Source organism: Sardina pilchardus, chromosome 7, assembly GCF_963854185.1.
Source record: "Sardina pilchardus chromosome 7, fSarPil1.1, whole genome shotgun sequence".
Lineage (NCBI taxonomy): Eukaryota > Metazoa > Chordata > Actinopteri > Clupeiformes > Clupeidae > Sardina > Sardina pilchardus.
This window is the reverse complement of record NC_085000.1, coordinates 5,882,272-5,905,636: the sequence shown is the minus strand read 5'-3', so window position 1 is coordinate 5,905,636 and position 23,365 is coordinate 5,882,272. Positions and strand designations below refer to the sequence as shown.

General features: G+C 45.3%; 3 protein-coding genes across 3 annotated transcripts; 1 reads left to right on the top strand and 2 right to left on the bottom strand.

The window, feature by feature from the left end:
• The first annotated feature begins 3 nt into the window (after positions 1–3).
• On the top strand, positions 4–12,250 carry inavaa (innate immunity activator a). Its single transcript, XM_062540497.1, has 10 exons — positions 4–118; positions 4,124–4,232; positions 4,984–5,117; positions 6,274–6,396; positions 6,774–7,002; positions 7,661–7,714; positions 8,011–8,257; positions 8,782–8,952; positions 9,492–11,112; positions 11,400–12,250. The coding sequence occupies exons 2-10, from the start codon at positions 4,178–4,180 to the stop codon at positions 11,490–11,492; spliced, it is 2,727 nt and encodes a 908-aa protein (XP_062396481.1). The 5' UTR covers positions 4–118; positions 4,124–4,177; the 3' UTR covers positions 11,493–12,250.
• A 3,052-nt stretch (positions 12,251–15,302) lies between these two features.
• On the bottom strand, positions 15,303–18,878 carry LOC134086978 (inositol 1,4,5-triphosphate receptor associated 2-like). Its single transcript, XM_062540177.1, has 7 exons — positions 18,777–18,878; positions 18,506–18,533; positions 17,992–18,132; positions 17,426–17,557; positions 17,064–17,211; positions 15,845–15,888; positions 15,303–15,482 (listed from the first exon to the last, which is right to left on the bottom strand). Exons 2-7 carry the CDS (start codon positions 18,524–18,526, stop codon positions 15,303–15,305), a joined length of 666 nt encoding a protein of 221 aa, XP_062396161.1. The 5' UTR covers positions 18,527–18,533; positions 18,777–18,878.
• A 1,341-nt stretch (positions 18,879–20,219) lies between these two features.
• rpl10a (ribosomal protein L10a) lies at positions 20,220–22,773 on the bottom strand. The gene is made up of 6 exons (XM_062540496.1): positions 22,690–22,773; positions 22,156–22,227; positions 21,843–21,923; positions 21,256–21,404; positions 20,743–20,915; positions 20,220–20,459 (listed from the first exon to the last, which is right to left on the bottom strand). Exons 1-6 carry the CDS (start codon positions 22,692–22,694, stop codon positions 20,289–20,291), a joined length of 651 nt encoding a protein of 216 aa, XP_062396480.1. The 5' UTR covers positions 22,695–22,773; the 3' UTR covers positions 20,220–20,288.
• Between the last annotated feature and the right edge of the window lie 592 nt (positions 22,774–23,365).

The following is a 23,365-nucleotide window of genomic DNA, read 5'->3' as shown; positions in this document are numbered from 1 at the left end:
CATCTGATGTTCAGCGAGACTTCTCATCTGTGTTCTCAGGAAAAGTTGGAGCGACTGATACTATGGATTAGCATTCTCGTAATTGTATGGGTCACGGATCTACCACAACAACTTAAAGGTATTTAAACATAATTGTGAACCTTGTTTGTCAAGCATGGTAAAGTATTAAAGTCAAACAATGTTTATCTCGTTTTAGCCCTAACTTCAATGTGATGTGTGAACCGCGATGCCGATGTCTGGTTACTGTTGTGTTTGTCGAAGTTATGGGCTATATGACAGTTCAGTCATTCGCACTGCTCGGATAACGAATATAGCCTAAGCACATTAGTGTGGTGGTCTAGTCGGCTAGTAAAAAATAAAATAAAGCAACCAACATGACATCAATACGTTGGGAACGTTGAACAATGAAGGACATATTTTTGTGATAAAGGCTGATGTTCTGCACACGTCTGAAATAAGCATAATAGGCTGCTGCCTCTCTAAGCATGTTCTGAATGCAAATCCATAAACCTTTTCTAGTGTTTATTTAGGCTATATTATAGATAGGTCTATTCTGTAACATACTAGACCAGTATAGGCTACTACTACAGATACACTAACCTTATAACAAGGCACTTGATTTTCACGGGCTAGTTCACTGTTCAGAATTGTAACTTAATTCTTGGTAACTTTAGGTCTTTGTTAGTCCAATTATATTTAAGTGTATTAGGCTATGCTTGCTGTGTGGTAGGGTCTATGGCACTTTGACCCAATCCATTTTAGCCAACACAAGGAGTGATAACCCTTCTTTGTACCAAGTACACTGTAGGCCATTAAGCTAATTGTGTCTGCTAAATGAATAAATGCTCCAGCCTGCTCTAGTAGACTATACAAAGGGTCCTATGTGTAACTTTGTTACCATACAAGTTTGTGGCTCTAATTGAAAAGCAGTGTTTCCTTTGCTTATCCACAAACGGCCTCTTCTCTGTTAGGGGTATTAATCCCAGAAAGTGGTTCTTTTAAAGAGGTGTTCTCAGTGCATGGATGATGATGATGATGACCTCTTTTTTGCTGAATGGCTTTTGGCCGCTGCTGTTTGAGACTGTGAGCCCACACTGAAGCCATACTGTAAAGTCGTTCTGTCTGTCCCGTAACAGCAACATCTACTTGATTCAGCATTCACTTAATTATAGGCTTCGCATATGCCTTGGGATGGTTTCAAATATCCCTCAGAGTTTCCTTGGCGGGCCCACGTCGGCAGTTCCAGGGCTGCGACCACAGAGGCAGCCTCTGCGGCTGTGGAGGCATTCCAGAAGATCACGTCTCTCCCTTTCTCTCTCTCTTTCTCCCTCCATCTCTTTCTCTCTCTCTCTCTCTCTTTCACTCTCTTCCACTCTCTCTCTCTCCTCTCCCTCTCTCTTTGTCTCTCTCTCTCCTGGGAAAGGGTGGTGGAGGGGTTGGAGTCAAGAGCAGCAGACATAGAACAGCAGTGACTCCACATCATAATCACTGCCTGTAAACAGCCATTTCCGCTGATGTGACGTCTCCACGCTCCAGTGCGTGGCGAGGACGGGTGTAGCCGTCCATCCATCCGGTCGTCCTGGCTACAGACGAGATGGAGAGGATAGCACAGCCACTGTGCTGCTCCTCGTGCCGTCCGTCTCTGATCTGACTTCCTGCTGCCGCTCTGACCGTGCAGCCAGTCGCCTCATAATTAACTTGGCTGCTGACCGCTGACACTATTAAAACACTCTGTGATGAGCCGTAATGGGCGAGGAGGAAGTGGCTGAGAGATGAGTTGCCAGGCAGGTCTTTCTCAGATGAGAAGGACTTTCTGTCCTCATAGGGGAATGGGTTGGGGATAAGTAGACTTTCATCATGGGCCCATCAGATTTACAGCCATGAATTCAGAGCTGAGGTCTTTTTATAGGGGCACCACCACAAAGTACAACGAGCATCTACAAGGAACAGTTAAGCGAGGGCAATCATCTAATGTGATTGTTTGGGCTACTTTTGTAAACTGTTTACTTTTATATATAAAAAAACATTCACTACATCTACATGCTTTTGAAAGATAGGGCCATTAGATTAACCAGAGGAGGGAGGAGGAAGAGGATGCCACCACATAATAACGATATGGTTGTCAGAGGAGAAGGATTTTCTCTCCTCATATGGGAATGAAAGGCCATGAGTATTGTGTGCGCAGGTCCTGGGTGGGATAGATGAGCGGATGCAGCGGCATTTCGTGTGGATTAGCCGCATTAGCGTGGCGCTACGGCCCTTTTGTCAGGGTCGTTTTGATAAGCAGCAGTGAGTCCACGCTGGGCTCTTTTGTCCCCTCAAACCCCCTCCCCACATCACACCACCCACCTCCCTCCCACACACACACACACACACACACACACACAGACACACTCATGCACACTCAGGCTTCAGCGCTGCGACTGTGCTCATAAGTTGACTCTGTTGAATGCGAGCTGTCATTAGGAACACCAGAATAACATCCTGCCAGTCAGACGCTCCCATCCTACACCATCCCATGTGAGAGGGATCCTCCTCGCCGCACTGATGATGATAGTGATCTGGAGCAACAGAGCACTGATTACAAGCCTTAACAGCTTCCTCTGGGCTGCTCAACTGTTTTGCATCCCCTCACATCCCAGATCTGCACAGTGCACACGTCTACTGCAGTGGGTGTCACAGAATGGTGACACCATTTGGGGCTGCAACACAAGAGCAGAGCTCAAGCGAAACAACAGCCGTGTCTGTGTCTTCTGCCAGGGCCTTGGTACACTACTGCCTGCGCAGCAGATGACCTGGGTTGACTTGCTGTGAGGGGAAACTAATATCATCCCCAAATCTTATTACCGGCTTTAAAAAGGGTCTTTGTAACAGAGCCGAACGTTTCGGGACAATCATGATAGATGACAAGACATGTGAGAGTCAGTGAAAACAAACTCGACCCCTGAACTACATAAATAGAATCTCTCTATCATGCGCTCTCTTGCCCTCTCTCTCTCACTCACTCTGTAGTGCAGTGTAGTGTAGTGTGCCTATCGCTCATGTGAATCAAGTTTATCCATCCACTTCCTCCCCAGTCCAGTGCCCTCAGCTCGTGCTGCTGATACTTCCCTCTGATATGCAAACAGGACATCCTGACGGGAAAGTCTTAATTAAATTCAGCCCTACACACACACACACACACACATAACTGTATGGATAGTGACATTCACATCGTTTGTGTAATTAGAGATGAGTGCCTCTGGTGTGAGTTACGACTGAGAGAGCCTGAGGTGGTCAGAAATAAGATGCTCTTCAAAGCTCGGGTGGATGTTTTGCTGAAAGTGTGGTGTGTGTGTGTGAGAGTGTGCATGCCTTTAAGAGTGCCTGCCTGGAAGCGATGGACGTGTGTGTGTGTGTGTGTGTGTGTGTGTGTGTGTGTGTGTGTGTGTGTGTGTGTGTGTGTGTGTGTGTGTATGCATGTCTGGATGTGCGTGCCTGTGAGCGTGCGTGTCTGTGTATGGGGGGGGTCATGTATTGAAGCAGCAGGTGCAGCCTATAAGAGAGGGGTAATACGCGTGGCCATCTGGTTTCTTTTTGGAGGGGGGTGGGCTAGGGTATTGGGGCAGTTTCTCAAAGAAAGAAAGTCCGTCACATGCACAAGCCATTGCGACACACTGCACAAGGGGCGAGTGGCGGGGGTTTCACCGTATCCATGGTGTTGGGGTTTGAATAGGCTAACCCCTCCTTTCACACACATATACGCACACACACACACACACACACACACACTTCAGCCTCCCCCTGCACATGTGCACAGTCAACCGTGAGGTCAGCCACTGCTTTTGTGTGTGAGCAAAGTGTGCCAGCAGGTGTGGGGGGGTGAGTGTGTGTGTGTGTGTGTGTGTCTGTTAGAGGGGAAGGCATATTCAAAACAGAGGAGTGTGGAGGAAGGGCCAAACAAATCACTTCTGCAAAGCTCTGGACAACAGGCAGAAAGTCCTCCAGCAGGATGGACACTGTAGCATTGCTTTAGAGACTCCTCTGTTTATCACGGTTCCTCACCGTTTTCATTTGCAAGGGTTTTTTTTTTTTTCAAAGGAAAAGTTCTGTCATCTTAGTTGGATGTTTTTATTTTCAACAGGTACCATTTAAAGCTTTCTTCTGAAGTCAAGACAAAGGGCTTTGTCTCAAAGACATGGACTGCAAAGAGGACATCAGTGACTCCGACAGTGGCATCATGCTACACTCTGGTAAGCACTGCATTTTTATACAACCAGCATCACAGCCTAAGGGCTAGAAGATGTCCTAGAAACTAGCTTGCGGTTATCAGAAGTACTGTATTTGATAAGATTTTGATCAAAAGAGGTGTGTATACAGTGTTTCCCATACATTGACTTATTTGTGGCGGCCCACCACAATATCAACACTGAGCACCACACAGTGATTTTCTATGTTGTACTACTTAAACTGCGACCTTTGTGCAGCCTCTCTTAGTGTCTCTGTCCCTCAACAAACCTGCATGTACGTTTGAAGAAAACATGAAAAATCCTGCTTGTTGTTGGCAGAGAACACCACTGGCTAAATCGTGATTAAATACGGCTAGCATCACAACCACGTTTTGTTGAAAACTGCGAACACTCCCACCAATATCACCACAAATAGAATTAAATTCTGTGGGAAACACTGGTATATTATAGTATTACAATATACTGTATATTGTTTTGTGGTTGCTTGCTCCATTATGGCCAGCATTGCTCAGAATTGACTCGTAACTGGAACTCAGAAGGGTGTTGTGAAATAATTCCCCAGAAGTAGAGAAGGTTATAGTACAATGGTCTGTTCCATTGTTGTCACAGTGTACCAAACAACAGTGCTCTACAGATCATTTCAACATTCAGTTTTACTGGAATGGTGACGGTCAGAGTTTTACAGGAACTGTTGCCTAGTTTATTGGAAAGGTCTATGCACAAACGAGTGAGATGCTTCTGGTTTGTGTCCCAGGCTCAGACAGCCCCACGTCGCCCATAAAGGACCTGACCACACACACGCGGGCCATGCGCCTCAAGCACCAGGCCCTGGAGGAGCGGCTGGAGCTGTGTCTGCTCGAGCTTAGGAAGCTGTGCATACGGGAGGCGGTGAGTACACACACACACACACACACACACACACACACACACACACACACACACACACACACACACACACACACACACACACACACACACACACACACACACACACACACACACACACACACACACACACACACATTCATACACGCACACACACATACACACTTAGAAATTCCCGAAACAGCCCTCATACACATAGGAACAAAACCTGGCAGCTTTTCTATCGTTTGTGTTTGTACAAATAAGATGTTGAGATAGTCATCAGCGACATTATGAAGATGTCATTAGTCAAAGTGGTATCCTCCTCTTCCTACCTTCTCTAGTTCATCCAATGCCGCCTTTCTTTAAAAGGCATGACGTGAACGTTTATGTAAAAATAAACAAACGGTTTTGCGAAAGTACATCATCTAATTGGATGATTGCCCCATGCTTGTCTGCTGTAGCTGGTTGAGCTGTGTGGTGCCCTCCTCAGCTCCAGCTCTGTACTCAGGACAGTAAATGGCTGCCTTAATGAAAGGCTTTTGTTTACCACACAGGGCCAGCGCGTTGGGCAGCATGGCCGCAGCCGAGCGGGGCCCGGGGGAACAGATGTTTCTTTAGATGTTTTATTCAGACTCCCCAGCGCTAACGCAGAGTGAAGGGGAGACCATAAATTAGGCTGAGACAAAACAGCTAGGCCGTGGGGGCATGTCACGAATGGCCTTATTTACGTTGCACAGAGCTATGAGCAGCACTCTCACAAGTCAATGGCTGTTAACTTTAGGCCTTGAATTGGTCATTTTGGCATTTAATATCAGGACATCTCTTACAAATAGGACTCTCCCAGATACTGTTTGTTTGTGTTTTACTGATGCACCGTGCGTAACATAGTTGTGTGAGTGTTCAGCAAAATCATAAATGTTTTTTTTTAAAAGTACATGCGTTAAAAGTATTTTTTTTTGTTTGTTGTTGTAATGATCATAATTAAACAGACACGATGCAGAATTATTGAAGTATATCTTCTTTTGATCTAACATCTAATATCAGGTGTATTTTCATCAGTCAGAACAAAGAAAGCTGGCATGCTCTGCAGAATTGGACTAACAGGGCTGGATAAATGTTGTACCGTAGTTTTGAGGAGAGGTCTCATCATGTTCCATGTGGCTTTGTGTTTATTTAGGAGCTGACGGGCAAGATGTCTCCTGACTACCCTCTGACCCCCGACGAGAAGCCCCCACACATCCGCCGGCGGATCGGAGCTGCGTTCAAACTGGACGAGGGGCTCATTCAACAGGATGGAGAGGTGAGAAGAGCGCAGTTACCTTTACCTGTTTTGACACAGACAGGCCACCGTAGATGGGGTTAATAGTAGCATTGCTTCATGTGAAGTTGCACGCAAAACAAGTTGGAAATCTGTCAACCAAGAAAATAAAAATAAAAAGATTACTGAACGGAAAATAAAAAATAAAATAATGTACTGTAATAAAAACCAGTGAGAAAGAGGCTACAGGTGGTTTGCACACTGAAAAAGGTGACTAGTCTGGTCTCACAGATTTTTGGTTCTAACGCACCTGGGCTGGAGCTGGACCTGGACTGGTCATCTGAGCACAACAATATCCCTTTGCCATGTAATGTCAAGGAAAGTACGTCGAATGACATGTGATGTTTGGTGTGGCGTAGGAGTCGGTGCTGAGCTCTCTGGAGGCGGAGCTGTCCCTGCAGAGACAGATCTGTGAGGCGGCGCGCCGTCTCTCGCTGGAGGAGCACCTGAGCAAGCCGGTGAGGAAGAGCCGCCAGCAGCAGTGCAAGCGCGAGGAGAGGAAGATGAGGGCGCTGCAGGAGACCGTCTTCCAGCACCGCATACGCCACGGCTGCGCATCGCCACAGATGTGCCACGCCAAACAGAGAGGTGAGAGAGAGACACACACACACACACACACACACACACCACAGATGCCATGGTTGCAAATTACCCCAGGTGTGCCTCTCCAAACAGAGATAAGTCTGAAACACACACACACACACACACACACAGACCTCCACCACCCCCCCCCCCCCCCCCCCCCCCCCCCCACACACACACACACACAAACGTTATGCCACTCCTAGCAGAGGTGAGACACACAAAACACACACACTCACACATACGCTGTCATATAAGACAGGTGCGCAAACATAGCTCAGGAAAGCATTAAACTATTGGAGTCGCATCAATTGAGGTCATATTGCAGTGTCACGTGGCTCAGCTGACAAATGGCGCCCACACAGGAGCAGGCTCCAGGGCACTCACGCCACCCGTGCCACCGACCATGCCCTGCGTGCCCATCTGCCATCTGTGTCATCTGAGCTGCTTTGAATAAGAGTGCTCTTCACCTATATGTAAATGCTCACAGACCTGAGAGCAAATCAGGGAGATGGGCAGCACACTCATGAAACCCAATCGTTCGTGTGTGTGTGTGTGTGTGTGTGTGTGTGTGTGTGTGTGTGTGTGTGTGTGTGTGTGTGAATGGGCTATTTCTGAACCCGATGCTAAATGCCTTGTGTTTGTTTTGTGTGTTTGTTTCCAGACTTGAGCATTTCCGATGACAGTTCACTCTCTGATGCTGCTGCCATGGATGATGGTAAGAGAAGTAGCTAAGAAGAGCAACACACATGTATTTGTAATGAGATTAGTCATATCACAAACTACAAAAGCAGCCATGAGACACAAGTCACTGAACATTCGTTGAAGGTGGAAAAACAACAATAACATTTCAAAGATACATCGAAAGAATTCAAAGTATGGTCTTGGCTAATGTAGAAAATGTATAAATAAATAAAGTGAATAACAGATATAGACACCCTCCTGGGCTGTCACATTAGCCTTGTTTATGCCTAGTGCTCTGACCATGTCCTGTCTGTATTGCGGAACCCTCAGAGAGCGACTTCAGCCCGTCGCTGGCCCCGAGCTCCACCGAGTCGCCGCCGCCGCCCTCCCTGAGCCCGTCGCCCTCGCCGTACCCCTCGGTCGGCTCCCAGAGCGCCTCGGTCAGCGTGAGCAGCTCCACCACCAGCCTGGACTACCAGCGCTGCCCCATCCAGAACTCGCCCTGGAGGGAGTCCAGCCTGGACCAGCCCTACCAGAAGAACAAGATGAGCCCCTCGGCCTGCAGCAGCCGCTCCAGGTACGCGGTCGCTCGCACGGTCCCACACTCAGAGATCGGATGTGACGTTAGCTTTCTTTTCAGTGGTTCTATGGATTTAATAATGCCCACTTTGGTTACTGAAGAAAAGTAGGAAGAGTGTGTAGAGTAGAAGACACATGTGATTAGGACGTGTTGGCCCTGAGTGTTATGGTTATGGTTATGGTTATGGTTATTTAGCAGACGCCTTTGGAATGCAAACTGGTGCTCACATGGGTTACTATACCTATACCACATGATAAACAGATCATCAGATGAGAATGAACACGCTCTAAGTGCACTTAAGAAAATTAAGTAAAACATCCAGAATCAAATAACCACCATTTAATGAACCAATTACCTTGTTTATTCTTGGTTTAAGAGATATCTCCTCATTCAACCTTTCTTCTGATACAGCCCTATATGTCTAGTTTGATAACTATTCACAAAAGGGCTTAAAGAGGTCTGTCATGCAGGTGTGTGTCATGTGAGTGTGCGTCATCTCTCTCTCTCCTCTGCGCCAGCAGCAGTCCAACTGGTACCCTTGTCCAGGCTGGCGTGGACCTGCGTCTGGCCGAGCTGCCACCACCCATGCAGCTGGCGTCCATGAGGAGCCTGGCGCTGCTGCCCACCCTGTCCAGCAGCGCCCCATCCACCCCAGAGCTGCCCGTACGCCGCCAGCTCTCGCAGTCCTTCAGGTAAACTGCAGTTACGGCAAAATGACAGTATTACGGTATTGTTATGGCAGAATCCATGACAACTCAACTGGCCATTGTTGAACTCAAATTACTGTTACTGCTATTACTGTACAATATCCATGACAACAGCCAATAGATTTACTGTAAAAGCACTATTACGGTCATGTCCACATCTATGAGTTATTAGGTGGTGCTGTAACTTGCACTAGAAGTTTTTAGAAGTTTACATCTTATGTCTGAGGGAACTGTAGTATAGTGAGGCCATGTAGTGATCATATTAGGTTATTACGGGTTTAAATATTTATACTGCCTTTAAAAAAAATACACTTGGAAAATGTTTCAGATCGTACAGAATTAATGTTTCACTCTACAGACCTTAAGAAAATAAACATAAATGCTCCAGTAAAGATTAAAAAGTCCTCCAGCTGTATCGGCATGCCACATGTGTTGTATGTATAGCTTAACTTAGCTTTAAAAGCTTTTTAAAAAGCTGAGGCAGCTAGATTTATTTTTTGTTCCACTCCTCTCACCACCAACAGGCTTCCCAAGAGCAAGCCTGACTTAGGAAAGTTCAGCTCAGACCAGGGCCGCGGGCGAGTGAGGGTACCACGGCGACGTGTGGGTGAGCTGGCCGTGACCTCGCCGGAATACTCGCCTCGCCGCCTTGTGTGCCAGTCCAGCTCCGAGGACAGCAGCTCCGAGCACTCCGTGCCATCATACGCTGGCTCACCCTGCCGTGACAACTCGGCGAAGCCCGGGAAAGCCATCCCGCCGCCGTATGGGTACCACCTGAGCTCACAGCACAAGGGCAATGCCAACCCTGCCGAGGCGCACAGCTACCAGAGCAACGGGCATCATCCAGCAATTAACAATGGCCAGTACCCGGCAACTAACAACGGCCAGCACCCAGTGCCTAATAACTGCCAGCTCCCAGCGACTAAAAATGGCCAGCACCTAGTGACTAACAATTACCATCTCCCAGCAACCAACAATTGCCATCTCCCAGCGACCAACAACGGCCATCTCCCAGCGACCAACAACGGCCAGCACCCAGTGGCTAACAACGGCCACCACCCGGTAACTTACAACGGTCAGCGCCTGGCAATTAACAACGGCCAGCACCCAGCAGCTAACAACGGCCAGCATCCAGCAGCTAACAATGGCCAGCACCCAGCGGCTAACAACGGCCAGCAACCGGTAGCTAACAATGGCCAGCACCCAGCGGCTAACAACGGCCAGCACCCGGTAACTAACAACGGCCAGCACCCAGCGGCTCACAACAGCCAGCACCCGGTAACTAACAACGGTCAGCACCTGGCAGCTAATAACGGTCAGCACCCAGCAGCCAATAACGATCAGCACCCAGCAGCTAATAACGATCAGCACCCAGCAGCTAATAACGGTCAGCACCCAGCAGCTAATAACGGTCAGCATCCAGCAGCTAACAACGGCCAGCATCTGGCAACTAACAACAGCCAGCACCCAGCGATTAACAATGGCCAGCTCCCCGCGACTAGAAATGGCCATCTCCCAGTAACTAAAACTAGCCAGCACCCAGCGACTAACAACGGGCATCACCTGGCAGCTAACGATGAGCACCACCTAGCAGCTAACAGTGAGACCAACAACATTAACAGGAACAACCAACACCACCCAGGGACTAACAACGAAGTTCAACTTCAAATCAAAAAGATCAACCAGCAACATCTGACTTCAAACAGGGATGCCCATGTGTATAAGAAAAACAACAGCCAGCAGCATACAACTCCCAGCATCCTCAGGGCTGTGCCGAAAGAAGGGTCAGCTCTCGAAGCGGAGATGGACAAACTACATGTGGATCCCTCTTCACCTGCCAGACCTGTCTCCCAAAACAACAGTTCCCCCAAGGACATCCCCTCACCCAAAAGGGTGGTCAAGCCACCCCCGCCCCCGTATGCCCGACTGGTGCGCACCCCTTCGTTGAAGGAGTACCCCACCCATCTCACCCGGCGACTGTTGCCACGGGAGATTGTGTGTGAAGAGCTCAAGACGTGGCATCAGCGCAACAACAGCCTCAGAGGGCCACAGCCGCGTCCGCTTCAGAGACAGGGCTCACTTCGCGTGAAGCCATCCCCCAATCGGGAGCCGCCAGCTTATCAGCAGGCCTACACACAGAAACAGGTAAAAACCCCGAGTCCAGAGTGCATTCATACCACTTAGATGTATCTTACAGTCTAGTATCTTAACACGGTCATCTAGTAAACAGTCATTTTCAGACAGAAAATGTTGTGTTTCAATTTTTTCAAACATTTAAGGAGATGACTTGTTATAGGTTTGTTATTAGATTAGTTGTTAATTATGGTTAGATACCTCTTTCACTTGTTCACACTTAGTCTTTTATTTACAGCACTGTCATGGTCACAACAAGACAGATTGTAATTTGGTTTTGCTCTTTTGGTGTCCCTCAGGCGCCACAGATACTCATCCTGCAGAGGGCGCCAGACGGCACTCCCCTGCAGTGGTTCGAGGAGGAGGATGCTGAGATTGTGAGTCAGGTTTAAGCCCAGTGGGTCCAAACTGGCGCATGGTGCCCACGACCCGCTACCCTCGTACAAACACACAACCAGAGACTGTTATTTATTTAACGTTTGGTTTGAATGAGTCAGGTGGACTCAAATAGGCCCTCTGGTGTATGAAGTGTGATTACACTGACTGGTGTTGAGTCATTGATTTAAATGGCATTTCTGCACAAACAACCAATATTTATGAATTGACATATCTTTAAATTCTTAAAGTCTGAGACTTCATTGTAAGGCTTGCTGCCGATTTATTTATTTTTTGGATATATTTATACCCTTCTACAAAAGATTTGTTGACCAGGCTTTTTCTGCTACCATTCTATTAAGATTTTACAGAGTTTAAGAATACTAATTCTAAAATCCCCATGTGTCTGGAACACTTTTCTGTAGAAAGCCTGGCATTATCTTTAGTTCTTAGATATTTCCTATCCTTTGGCTGCCTCTTAATTATTTAATCAAGTATTTAATTGCTGCAGATATTTAGTACAATTTATTTAATACCAATTATTTAATGCTTTTGTGTTTGTTAGACGCTGCTATTGATTGCATTTCTGTGCATCATACAGTAAGCATAAGGTTTTGGAAGTACTGCGTGGATATCCGATTGGAAAGCACAATAGATGTACTTATTTCAAAGCACACTGTCATCTACCCCCCTTCATAACGTATTACTGTATTTTACTAACCACGTAGTATGAAATTACTGTTTGTATGTTTATAATAAAATTATATGGTCATTATTGAGGTTTTGTGTCCTTCCTAAAAAAGAATGCTCAACATGCTCAAATATTTGTGTTTGACCCACAATTACATACTGAGACTCATCAGTATCTAGTACCTATTAATCCACTGCTATGTCACCAACACAATGGAACCATAACACAAAGGAAAAGATAAAACAATCTGGCACGACACAGACATACTAGACAGCGTGTTTATCCAAAGCCTGAGTTTATTTACACTTGACAACTCTTTTCTGTCCGTACCACCAAATTTGACAGCAAAGTTAACAAAAATAATATAAAGATTTTTTTTTTTCTTGCTTATCTGAGGAAATCAAGTGTTAATGTGTTCAAATGAACAATACAAATAAAAATGTCATTGCTATCCAGCACAGTTCTGTCCTGAACTATTTTGTAAACTGTGAAAAGTGTTTTCACATCCAAAGAACAGGCGTTCGCACGAACCAGAAGAAAATGGCTAGGAGTATAATGGATACCAGAATGGTGAGGTAGACACAGGTGAGTATCCAGCGGCAGTGACGCACCCAGTGCACTAAGAGGCGCTGTCTGACAAAGATGCGAGGGAAACTGTTGGGGTAACCAGATGAGAGAAATCATTACCCATTTGATACAGGCAGAAACTTTCTAATGAAAAGACACAGCACTCAAAGAATCCTCCATATGCATGAGGTTAGTTTGTAGCACTAATAAGGCAGTATCTCTATTCATAGTCCATCCCCAAATCTTGAATTTCCCCTTGGGGATCAATTAAGTATCTATCTATCATTCCTGTATGCTTCCTCATTCGCTAGAAAATAGCTGCCTGATTACTGCAGAAAGTAAGTACTGCAAAATGGCTGCCAAGTGGGGGGGACTTGCCTAAAAGGACTTGGATACAGGTAGTTAACTATCCAAGGTATTCATAGAACTGTCTCTAGGCTGACCAAATCTCTCTATTCCATCACTCGTAAAGGACAGCTTTCATGCAATTTGGCTGGCCAAAACGTACAGGCTGGGGTCACTGGTGTCACAGTCACTGCGGTCGTGCCTTTCTCTTTTTCCTTTGGACGAGAACCCATCCAGCTCGGCTTTGCTCCTTTGCCTCCTTCTTAGGGCCCTCTGGGGGGGTCTAGACACACGAGAGACAAACCAAGAAGGCCAACAGCACAAGTGTGTTCAGTTTCATTAGTGGCATTACAAACAGCAATATCACACACTCAAATGTCCAGGCTAGTTGGGCAGTGTCGAGGCAATAAGCACATTTCCCTGTAATTTACATACTATCAGTGGCGTGGTGTGTTAATTTTTTTTAAAGAATATACAAATAACAGGGTTGTAATGTAAGTTGGCTGCCCTTTGTACATTGCTGGCTAATTTTGCATACAGTAGCATCTGATTGGTTGATCATTCTTTTATCCTCTCACACAGCTTACAGGAACACGCCACCGTTTTAAGAAATTGGGCTTTTCACAGTCTCCCCTAGAGTTAGAGAAGTCCGAGTCCTTTCAGGCATGTCCCTCCACTCGGTAGGCGTATTGCAATGCATTTGGGCACTTTTGGGCATAGAATGCAATCTCTGGTTGCCGGATAGCAGAGTAAAACTGAGTCAACAACATAAAGATCCCTAAGTACTTCTTGTGGCCTCCATATTCACAACGAGTACAAATGGCAATGCAGATTCAGACAACGCGATTTCCTAGGTATTGACTTGGGACTATATTGGGCCGAAGCACAGACGGAGGACTGCTACCTGAGTGCAGAGATATCACACAACACATGACTACATTGTCTCACTCACCACCTCAACACAAACAATCGCTGTGCCCAAGTAGCAGGGCTTCGGGCCAATATAGCCCCATTTTCAATACCTGCTTTGAAAATCGACTAAGGCAATGCATGCATGGAGACATAAATGTTTTTGCTCACTTTTTAAACTCTTGGGGAGACGGTGAATTACCCAATTTCATAAAACGGTGGAGTGTTCCTTTAAACGAGAAATCCGCCAAGTTTTCAAAATAGATCTCTATTTCTCGAGGTCACAGAGTACCTAGCTCTAGTTGCTTCAGCCAGACAGCTACAGCTCTACAATCTGGGGGCATGTTCATGAGCCCCTATCTTCACCCCCAGAGTGTAGCCCTACACCTGCCTGGCTACTTTAGCTGTTTAGCTGGTGACCTTGAGAAACAGTGATCTATATGAAAAATCAACAGATTTCTCATTTAATGATAGGGCTGCCAACTCAGGATGGCTTCTCTGGAGATGACAGAAATGTGATACTGTGTTTCACCATGCATTCACGCCATAACTTAAAGGAGGGCGCTGTTTCACTCATTATAAAACACTAAATGAGAAATGAGAGAGACAGTGCAGCACAGAAGAATGAACAGAACTATTAAACAAATAATCAAACTATTGTCATTTCTTTATAAAACAACACGTTTTCTTTTCTTAAACTACGGAAAAACAACTACATCACGTAACGCTGCATCATTCATATCCATGCAATTTAATAACTAGGAAAATACTGCAACAGAAAAGAAACATAGATCAACACTGAAATCAGATTTACTGTTGGCCTGTTCTCATGAGGGTGGCGCCTGTTAGTGCCTACCTGTTGGGGATCGGTGGGTTTACCTCGTCATGATTGGAGACAGTGGAGGGCCCTGGACACGCACTGAGAGGGACGTTTGACAAAGTCTGTGTGATATCAGCCTCCATGCTGCCCTCTACTGGAGAAACATGCTCCGTACAACTACAAGAAAATGGAGGTCAATACAGAGACATTAAATTAGTTGTTGTCATAATTGACAAGCTAGTAAACTGTCAAAATGTCAGCATGTGCATTGTGCAATCAATGTGTGATTTCAATTCAATGAATACAAATTCTACAAAAAATATCCAGACGGTTCTTGTGTTACATTTTATAACCACTTCAGAGCTATGTCCAAGTGAGGTGGACACACCACAACGGATAGATGACCCGTTGAAAATTGGTGACACAGAGCCCAGTTTCAATGGACATAAAGTTACAGGCAGCCGTGAGCAAGTACAAGGGGTATAAAGGGTGTTGTCACCGAAGGCCTCCATTCCAGTACCTCTCTGCCACTGATACAAACTCCTCTTCCTCCATGTTGGGTTTACTGGCTGCCTTGGGTTCAGAGCACTGGGGCTGGGTCACTGGTGGTTTAGTGAGCCTCTCTTCGGACAGCACTTCATTCAGGCTCTCTTTGTCTTTCAGTTTCTTGGTCTCCTTTTTGCACCATGGAAAAAACAACAACAAATAAAACCAGATTGATTCAAAAGTTACAGCGCCAAATGAAAACACATGCAGGAGGGTAAAAAAAAAGTTGAGCTTTGTTTTTAATTATGGGTCAAATAAAGTAATCTTAATGTTTAAGTGTTATCTAAAATCATACCTGGATTGAACTCTGCCTTATAAGAACAGAAGAGCTGATTCTGCGCCGCAGATTATACTAAATCAAACAAAAACACACAAAAAACCCGTAAGTAAACATATGTAATTCATAACTTATATAGTGTCAGGGGAAATTCCACAACAAAAATGGGACTGAGAAACCAAAAACCGCCACAGTATAGAGTATAGAGCGTTACCTTTCCCATGTCTTTGTTGGTCCTTAGACGCATTTCAATTTCCTCTGCAAAGAGAGAGAGACAGAGAGACAGAGAGACAGATGAGAGAATTTCTTTTTTTTTTTGTATGAAAGTCAAAAGATGCTGACTGCTAATGCCAAACAGAGTTACTAACTTCAGAGACCTCTTTGGTCTCCTTGAGACCAAAATATTAGGCTAATATAATATTACCTAATATAGGTTGAACTTAGGCTGTGTCTGAATCATAAGTACACATGCTGGGCAGCGTAGCATTTTCCGGAAGTTACGTCAGAATAGACTGTCCGAAAGTCAAGTGCTCTCACTAGATGGGTACTTCGTTTGGCATGATTTCCAAGCGTGCATCGATGCATCTTTTTTGGCCTCAGATATCCCATAATCCATTGCACAGCGCAGGTCAAGCTCCACACGTCATGCAAATAGTCAAGCAACACACACCCCTCCCCGAGTCATGTGAAGCCAACTGGTTTGTGCTGTCCAAATGTAGGGATGCATACTGAGGAGCAAGCTAACTGAGACACTACTGGAAAGAACGGTACTATCCAGCGTGCACCCTTGACTTTTGGACACGGCCCTAGACTAAAATTTAATTTTAGACACATCGTCCCCTTAGAATGATATCTATCTGACATTTTTGTCAAAATTGAGTTATTGACATATTCTTATTCTCAGACAAGTTATAAGGTGAGGTGTTTATTGAAGTTGCATGCATTGTTGGACATTGTATCGTTCCACTTATCAATACAACTCTATGATGCCTCCGGCCTCGTGGCTACGGGCGAACAACACCCGTGGGAATATCCATGATCAATCCCACTCTGACTCGTGCTATATTGCTTAAATTATTCTAAGGGGACGAAATAGGAACATGTTTTTGTGTGAAATATCTGAGTGTATAGCCAACAATAGCTCATCTGCAGTCTGCTCAGTTTATCACTGATCTACTCCAGGAGACAGAGATGGGTGTCCCACCCCAAGAGATAGAGCAGGGTATACCCATGTTGTAAGTGCTGTGGTAGGAGATAGAGCAGGGTATACCCATGTCGTAAGTGTCCTCTGGTGAGAGGTAGAGCAGGGTATAGCCATGTCGTAAGTGTCCCCTGGTGAGAGGTAGAGCAGGGTATACCCATGTCGTATGTGCTGCAGCGAGCGCTGCTAAGAGTCCTCTGGTGAGTCCTGCTGTCGTCCTGTTGAGACTCACCTCTGAGCTCAGGCAGCGGCTGGTCAGTGGGCACACTGGTGATCAGCTTCTTGGTCTCCTCCAGCTCGGCGCAGTGCCGGTCGTGCCGCTGGCGCAGGTTGTCGACGTGGGCCACCATCAGCTCCACCGCACGGCTCACTTTGGCCTCCTGGCTCACACAGAAACACAGCACACACCTCAGCACCAGTGCCCACACTCTAATACGTACACACAATCTGTATGAACACACAGCATTGTTAAGATTCACAAGACATTCTACCTGTATATCATCAAAAAAAAAACTAAAAGGGGGAAAGTCCAAAGACAACCTACATAAATAAATCACATAGTGATGGTAGAGAGAGGTAATGCACACTATATACCTGGTGAGCAGCTCCCAGCACCTCAGCCGTTCTGGCCACCTGATCGACAGTTCCTCCCAGGATATCCAGCGTAAACTCCAGCTTCTGGAGGATTGTATAGCGCTTGCTGTCCAAACACATCTCCTTCAGCACCTGTGGAACACAGTGACACAAACAAAAGCTTACCGATTTACAACTACACAGATACCTAGACAGATACCTACACCAGCATGTTTATGCAATGCATTTAGAATGCATTAACACAATCATTTGTTGATCACAGAAACTGCCGGAAGGTTTGAGGACAGTTAAATCAGATGATTTTACAAATGATCAGAAGCACATTGACCGCCCTGGGCCTAGCTAGTTAGCTTTGATGTCTTTGTCCCTGGTTACTTGCCTTCAATGCCTTTTTGCCCTTAGTTAAATACCCTGCTGTCTCTTTACCCCTGGTTAGTTACCTCAACTGCCTCTTGTGTGTCTAGTTAATTTCCCCCGCTGTCTCTCTGCCCCTGGCCAGTCACCCCTGCTGCTGTTTAGCTCCGGGGCTAGTTGCCCCTGCTCTCTCTTTGGCTCTGGTCAGTTACCTCCACCGCCTCTTTGCCCCTCTGCAGCTCCAGCTGCAGGTTCTCCTCTGCCTTGTTGCGAGCATGCTCCTCTGCCTGCAGACGCTGGCTCAGTGTGTACTGGTCACAGCGGAAGGCTAGAGTCAGCTGGGAGAATGCACTCTGCGTGCAAAGAACAGACAGACAGAGAAAATGAATGAACAAATGAATGAATGAATGAATAAATAAAGGAGACCTAAACAGAAAGGCAGATTTCTACTAAGTGCTAGCCAGCCCCAGTTCCAGTGATATATAAAATAAGACAACTTAATTACATAGGCTACACTCATTACATTACATGTCATATTCTTACATTCATTCCACATTAAAAACACGTAAACTGGCAAATTTCAGGAGGTATAGACATATCTAGGTGTAAAATGGTATTACAAAAGTACACACACACACACACACACACACACACACACACACACACACACACACACACAGACACACTAAGAGAAAATGTTGAGAGTGAGTCTCCTTAAGGCCTTACCTCCACTTCCCCTTCAGTCATCTCATCACTTTTGTGGAGGCAGAAAAATAAAAGTTCAAGAAAACATAAAAATCCTCAAAAGCATAAATTATGACCATCCCCACAACTGATCAACTGATCTCATCATCACTGCATACAGTGGTAGACAGACAGATACAGTATATGGTGCAATAAGTAGGCTGTATATAAAACAACAAAATAAATCAAATTATATCATAATATTGTCAGCATCAGGGATTGCTTTTTTCACACCGCAGCTGACACTGATCACCTGGCTGGGCCAAGACGCTCCAGGATAGAGAGCCTGTTGAGGGAAGCAGCCAGGCCCTCTCGTTGAGCATCTGCATGGAGAAAGTAGTCCAACAGACCAAAATAAATAATTGTGCATAAAAATAGCCTGAAGGTGGTTAGAAAATGTATCTTACGAGGCCTATCTTACTACATTAACCAGACAACACACAATGGCGCGATTCCATTTCCACATTCAATATTTCATGCAATACAATATTTGATTGCTTCTAATGATTGTTTTCTTTGATTTGTTAACCTTCATCACTGTCCTCTTCAGTGCTGTTACCAGTGTTATTCAAAGGCACAGCCTTTAAGGAGCTGCCACACTGCTGGAAAAACATAAGGGACAGCTATCAGGACCATCAGTAGGTTAAATATTCATAACTATCATGATAGGCCTACCTGCCACAAAGTGAGTTTTTAACCATAATTATTATTATTAAAAAGTTTCTGTGTTTTGGATGGATTCTGAACCTCTATGACACTAATTGTCTGTCCATTTTTATCAAGTTAGGCTTATATCAAGGTCACTCACCTGCACACTCATTGTAGGCTACTTCATAATTGGCAAATCATGAGACCACAGGCCGGATGACACCACAACAACCTACATACTGGACAGAACATAACTTACATAAACACGACAGCAGAAAATTCAGCACTCCCTAGATATCCGATGTAACACCTTCACCGTCCAGTATTCGTTCGCCATGTGATGTTCATGCTTTTCCCGTCTTAGCGCCTCATTAGGTTCGGTGACCTCACTCAACTCGAAGCACAGGAAAGCTACATGCGATTCATTCATCCAGATCAGAACCAACCTGTAGTCGACGCAGCACATCAGGTAACAGCCAGTCAAAAGTTCCAAGTTTCAATATCTCATCGTTACTGTGGAAATGTCCAGTGCAAACGCGAATCTGATCGTACCGGTGAGTTACAATGTAGCTTGATTTCTCTGGCTCTAGCTGTCACTCTGGTGACAGATAATCTCATTAGAGGCTAAATACATAAGACTCAGTTAGGGACACCAACCCGTACGGCAAAAGGCTTTCACCTTCAGAGCCGACACGCCCCAGTGGATCCATAAGTATACAGGAAAACATAAATACCCCTAGCAAACGGTGCATTCACCTCAAAATACTAAACTACCTTTATGTTGAGTTAAGGCAGTATGCTCAAAAGTCTAATGATTACAGTTCAGGATCATGGACAGGAAAACTCCGGACACAAAGGTGTATTTTGGTTCATCTTTGTAGCTGCACCTTTTTATTGTAGGATATGGCACAAGAAATGGACACCCTCTTAAGACTGGCATCTCTAAGCCATTTCTAACAAGTAGGATATGAGTTACTGTAACCATCCGGTGTATGTGGAATGTATGCATTCAGTGGGAAGACAAGCATGGATGAAGCAAGGCACAAGATTTGGATTTCCCCACATTTTTTTTATTTTTTTCATTTGTAGAAAAGCTGCAGGAGCCACAGAGCTCTATCTAGTAGAGGCGCTGGGGCTTGCCCATGGTGCTCTTGATGTAGAGCGCCCGAACGTTCTGCCAGTTCTTCTTCAGCAGAGACACCAGGAAGTTGACCGCCAGGTGAATGTTGTAGACAAGCTCGTCCTCCGTCATCTTAACATGGCCCACAGCCACCGCCAGACACAGCACCTACAGAGGACAGCAAAGCAGATCAGTTAAACAACCAATAAGTGTACACAGTTAATAATTTCTCATTTAAACTAGATCATTGGACATGATGCAGAACCCCCCACCCCCAATATAATATGGATAAGACAGATTTCATTAACACTGGCAATGTTTCCATTTCCAGATATGTGATCAACTTAATTTCAAACAATCAGCACCATTTACTACATAATATCAATGCCCTCCGGTGAAACAATCACCATCTATATTTTAAGCAAACACTTTGGGTACTGGTAGCGCATACCTTCTTCATCTGGAACTTGATGGTGGACTTGACCTCATCAACCTTGGTGTTGAGGTTCTCGTTGTGGGTGAGCAGAGAGGGGAACTTGCCAGCCTTGTTCAGCCCGGGTCCGAGGATACGTGGGATCTGTTTAATCAGCGACTCTGAGGCCAGGAAGGCATCATACTTCTTGGCTGAAGACCAGAGAGAGAAATATAAATGATGCGGCTCTATTACCACCTTAACGCTGCTATTTCATACTTAATCCTATATAATGTGCTGATCTATTCATTCATTCATCATCTGTTTGGATGTCTCAAGCCTGTAAGATGGTGACTTACGACAAGGATAGTGGTGCATATTAATTTCTTAGTCATTGCAATAGAATGCCATAAAGATGGCCACATCAATACTTTGTCATTGATCCCAATTTTACACAGTAATCAGTACTAAGCCATGCAAGTCCTGTAGCTGTAGAACCCTTCTAGTTATTCACAATAAAATTACATTTGGGGTTGGAATGACATGACTCACCAAGCTTCTTCACCATTTTCTTATTCTTGTTGAGCTTCTTCAGGGCCTCAATGTCCATGTGAGGCATATCTGCTGCCTTGGCCTCATCACAATGCTGCTGGTCACCAAGGACACACACAGAGAACTTGGGGCGTGGTGTGGTCTTCAGCCTATCAGGGTGATGGAGAGAAGTTGAGTTGAGTACCACCAATGATAAAAGGACCACTGCAGTAAGACTCCATTTCCAAAACCCACCAGGCAGTAAAAGCAGGACCTTACCCATACCACCTCTGTTGTCGTCCTGTCGACAGCACAGACTACATTACATGGCTAAATGGTCGGCATTGGGTTCACAGGTTTTGACGCCTGGTCACCCGTTACCTTCCCTCATGTTTTAAGACCCAGGGTAAGGGTCCGTCTGCTTCGCCAACCCAGTGAAGGGGAGGCTCAGTCAGACTACCCAGGACCATTCTCCCCCATCTGTGCATGGCCTGCCTGATCGTGCAACTGCACATGAACCTATGTAACGTATCTAGCTAGCCCAGAGGGGACAGGCAGGACGCATGTTAGACAGGGGGAAGCTTGGGTGAAGCAATAAAGTACCGAACCTGACTGTGCCAGAGAAACGCTTGTCCTTCTGAGGGTCGTAGTTCTTCAAGCTAATCTGAAGCTCCACAGTTTCCAAAAACCTAAACAGAAAAGCATATTATATGGTGAACATGTTGCAAGCCACTTGACAGCTGTTGGACAACTTTTTCATACAGCTCTAGATTATTATGTACATCTAAGAAACTGGTTGTGATTACTGCCACATAAGCTCATAGTATGGGAGTGGATACATCACATAATGGGCCAAGCTTGACCAATTTTGAAGTAACTTTCAGGGCTCACTTTTTGGCATACATTTCAGACTCAACTTACTTTTTGGGCTTGGTCTGAGAGCCCGACTGGACCTCACGGACCGCTTCATATAACGTGTCTCTTGAGACCTTGCTGAAAAGGATAAATGAAAAACACTTCAATGACAAATTGTTGCCTATTTGAATCCCGCATTTACACCAGAAGATTAAAAGTAGGATGAATAACCGTCCATGACTAGTCACAGAAGGTAGAGAAACAAGCAGAAACATTTCGCTCATCTCGCTAAAATAATCACACGTACACAACATCAATATCTTTCCAAACGATGCTAGCGAATCAGCATGCTCATAGAACTATGATTACGTACAAGATTAATGTGGATTTTTGTTCATTGGGTAAGGGCTGATGAGCTAGTCAGCTAACATTAGGTAGGCCTATGTGCACCGGCATTAACTAGTCAGACCGGTGAATACCATTAACAGCATTTTCCTCCAACCACCTACAACATATAGAAATACTGCAATCATGGTTAATGTATAAAATTCCAGTTTAATGATGCCCATTTCAGAGAAAATACACCAATTCCAATCTCACCTCATTTTGGCTTGTAGTCTCACGCCACGCACAGACTTGAAAGAGGAAGAGGAGACGGAAGTTACGCGTAATATAGAAGATGGAAGTGATGTACTGTCTTAAAATGTCGGCCATCTTTGTAGAGTCACAAGTTCATTGTTTTATTGAAAATGTTTAACATATTAACAAAGAGCGTCTCATCCATAGACACCGAACCATAGACCAGCGAGGATTGAATAGTAATATAGTAATGAATAGTAATAGTAATTCATGGTAATGAAGGATATTTGCCTAGACTGCGCATTGGCTGTTGAGACCTTACTGTCTATGGTACGCATAGATGGTACGTGAGAAAAGAAATACGGCCACCATCTTGGAGTGGTGAACGCCGATAGACAGTGGACCACACCAGACCTAACCTGACTTTCGCCAGATCCTGTAGTTCGCTGTCTGCTTGAGCTCAGCGAAACGCCTCTGGTGGAGCATGGCGGAACTACAAGGGTCTGGCGAGAGTCAGGCTACACCAGACCTGCACCAGACACACTTAAATTCTCTATTAAAGGTAGGGCAAGGAATGAGCTTTTTTGGTCATTTTTGCAAAATCACTTGAAATCCTATTCCTAACCCACTTACAGCCACTGAGTTGGAAGCACTGAAATGGAAATTAAACATGTCAATCATCTGCGGAACGGGCAGG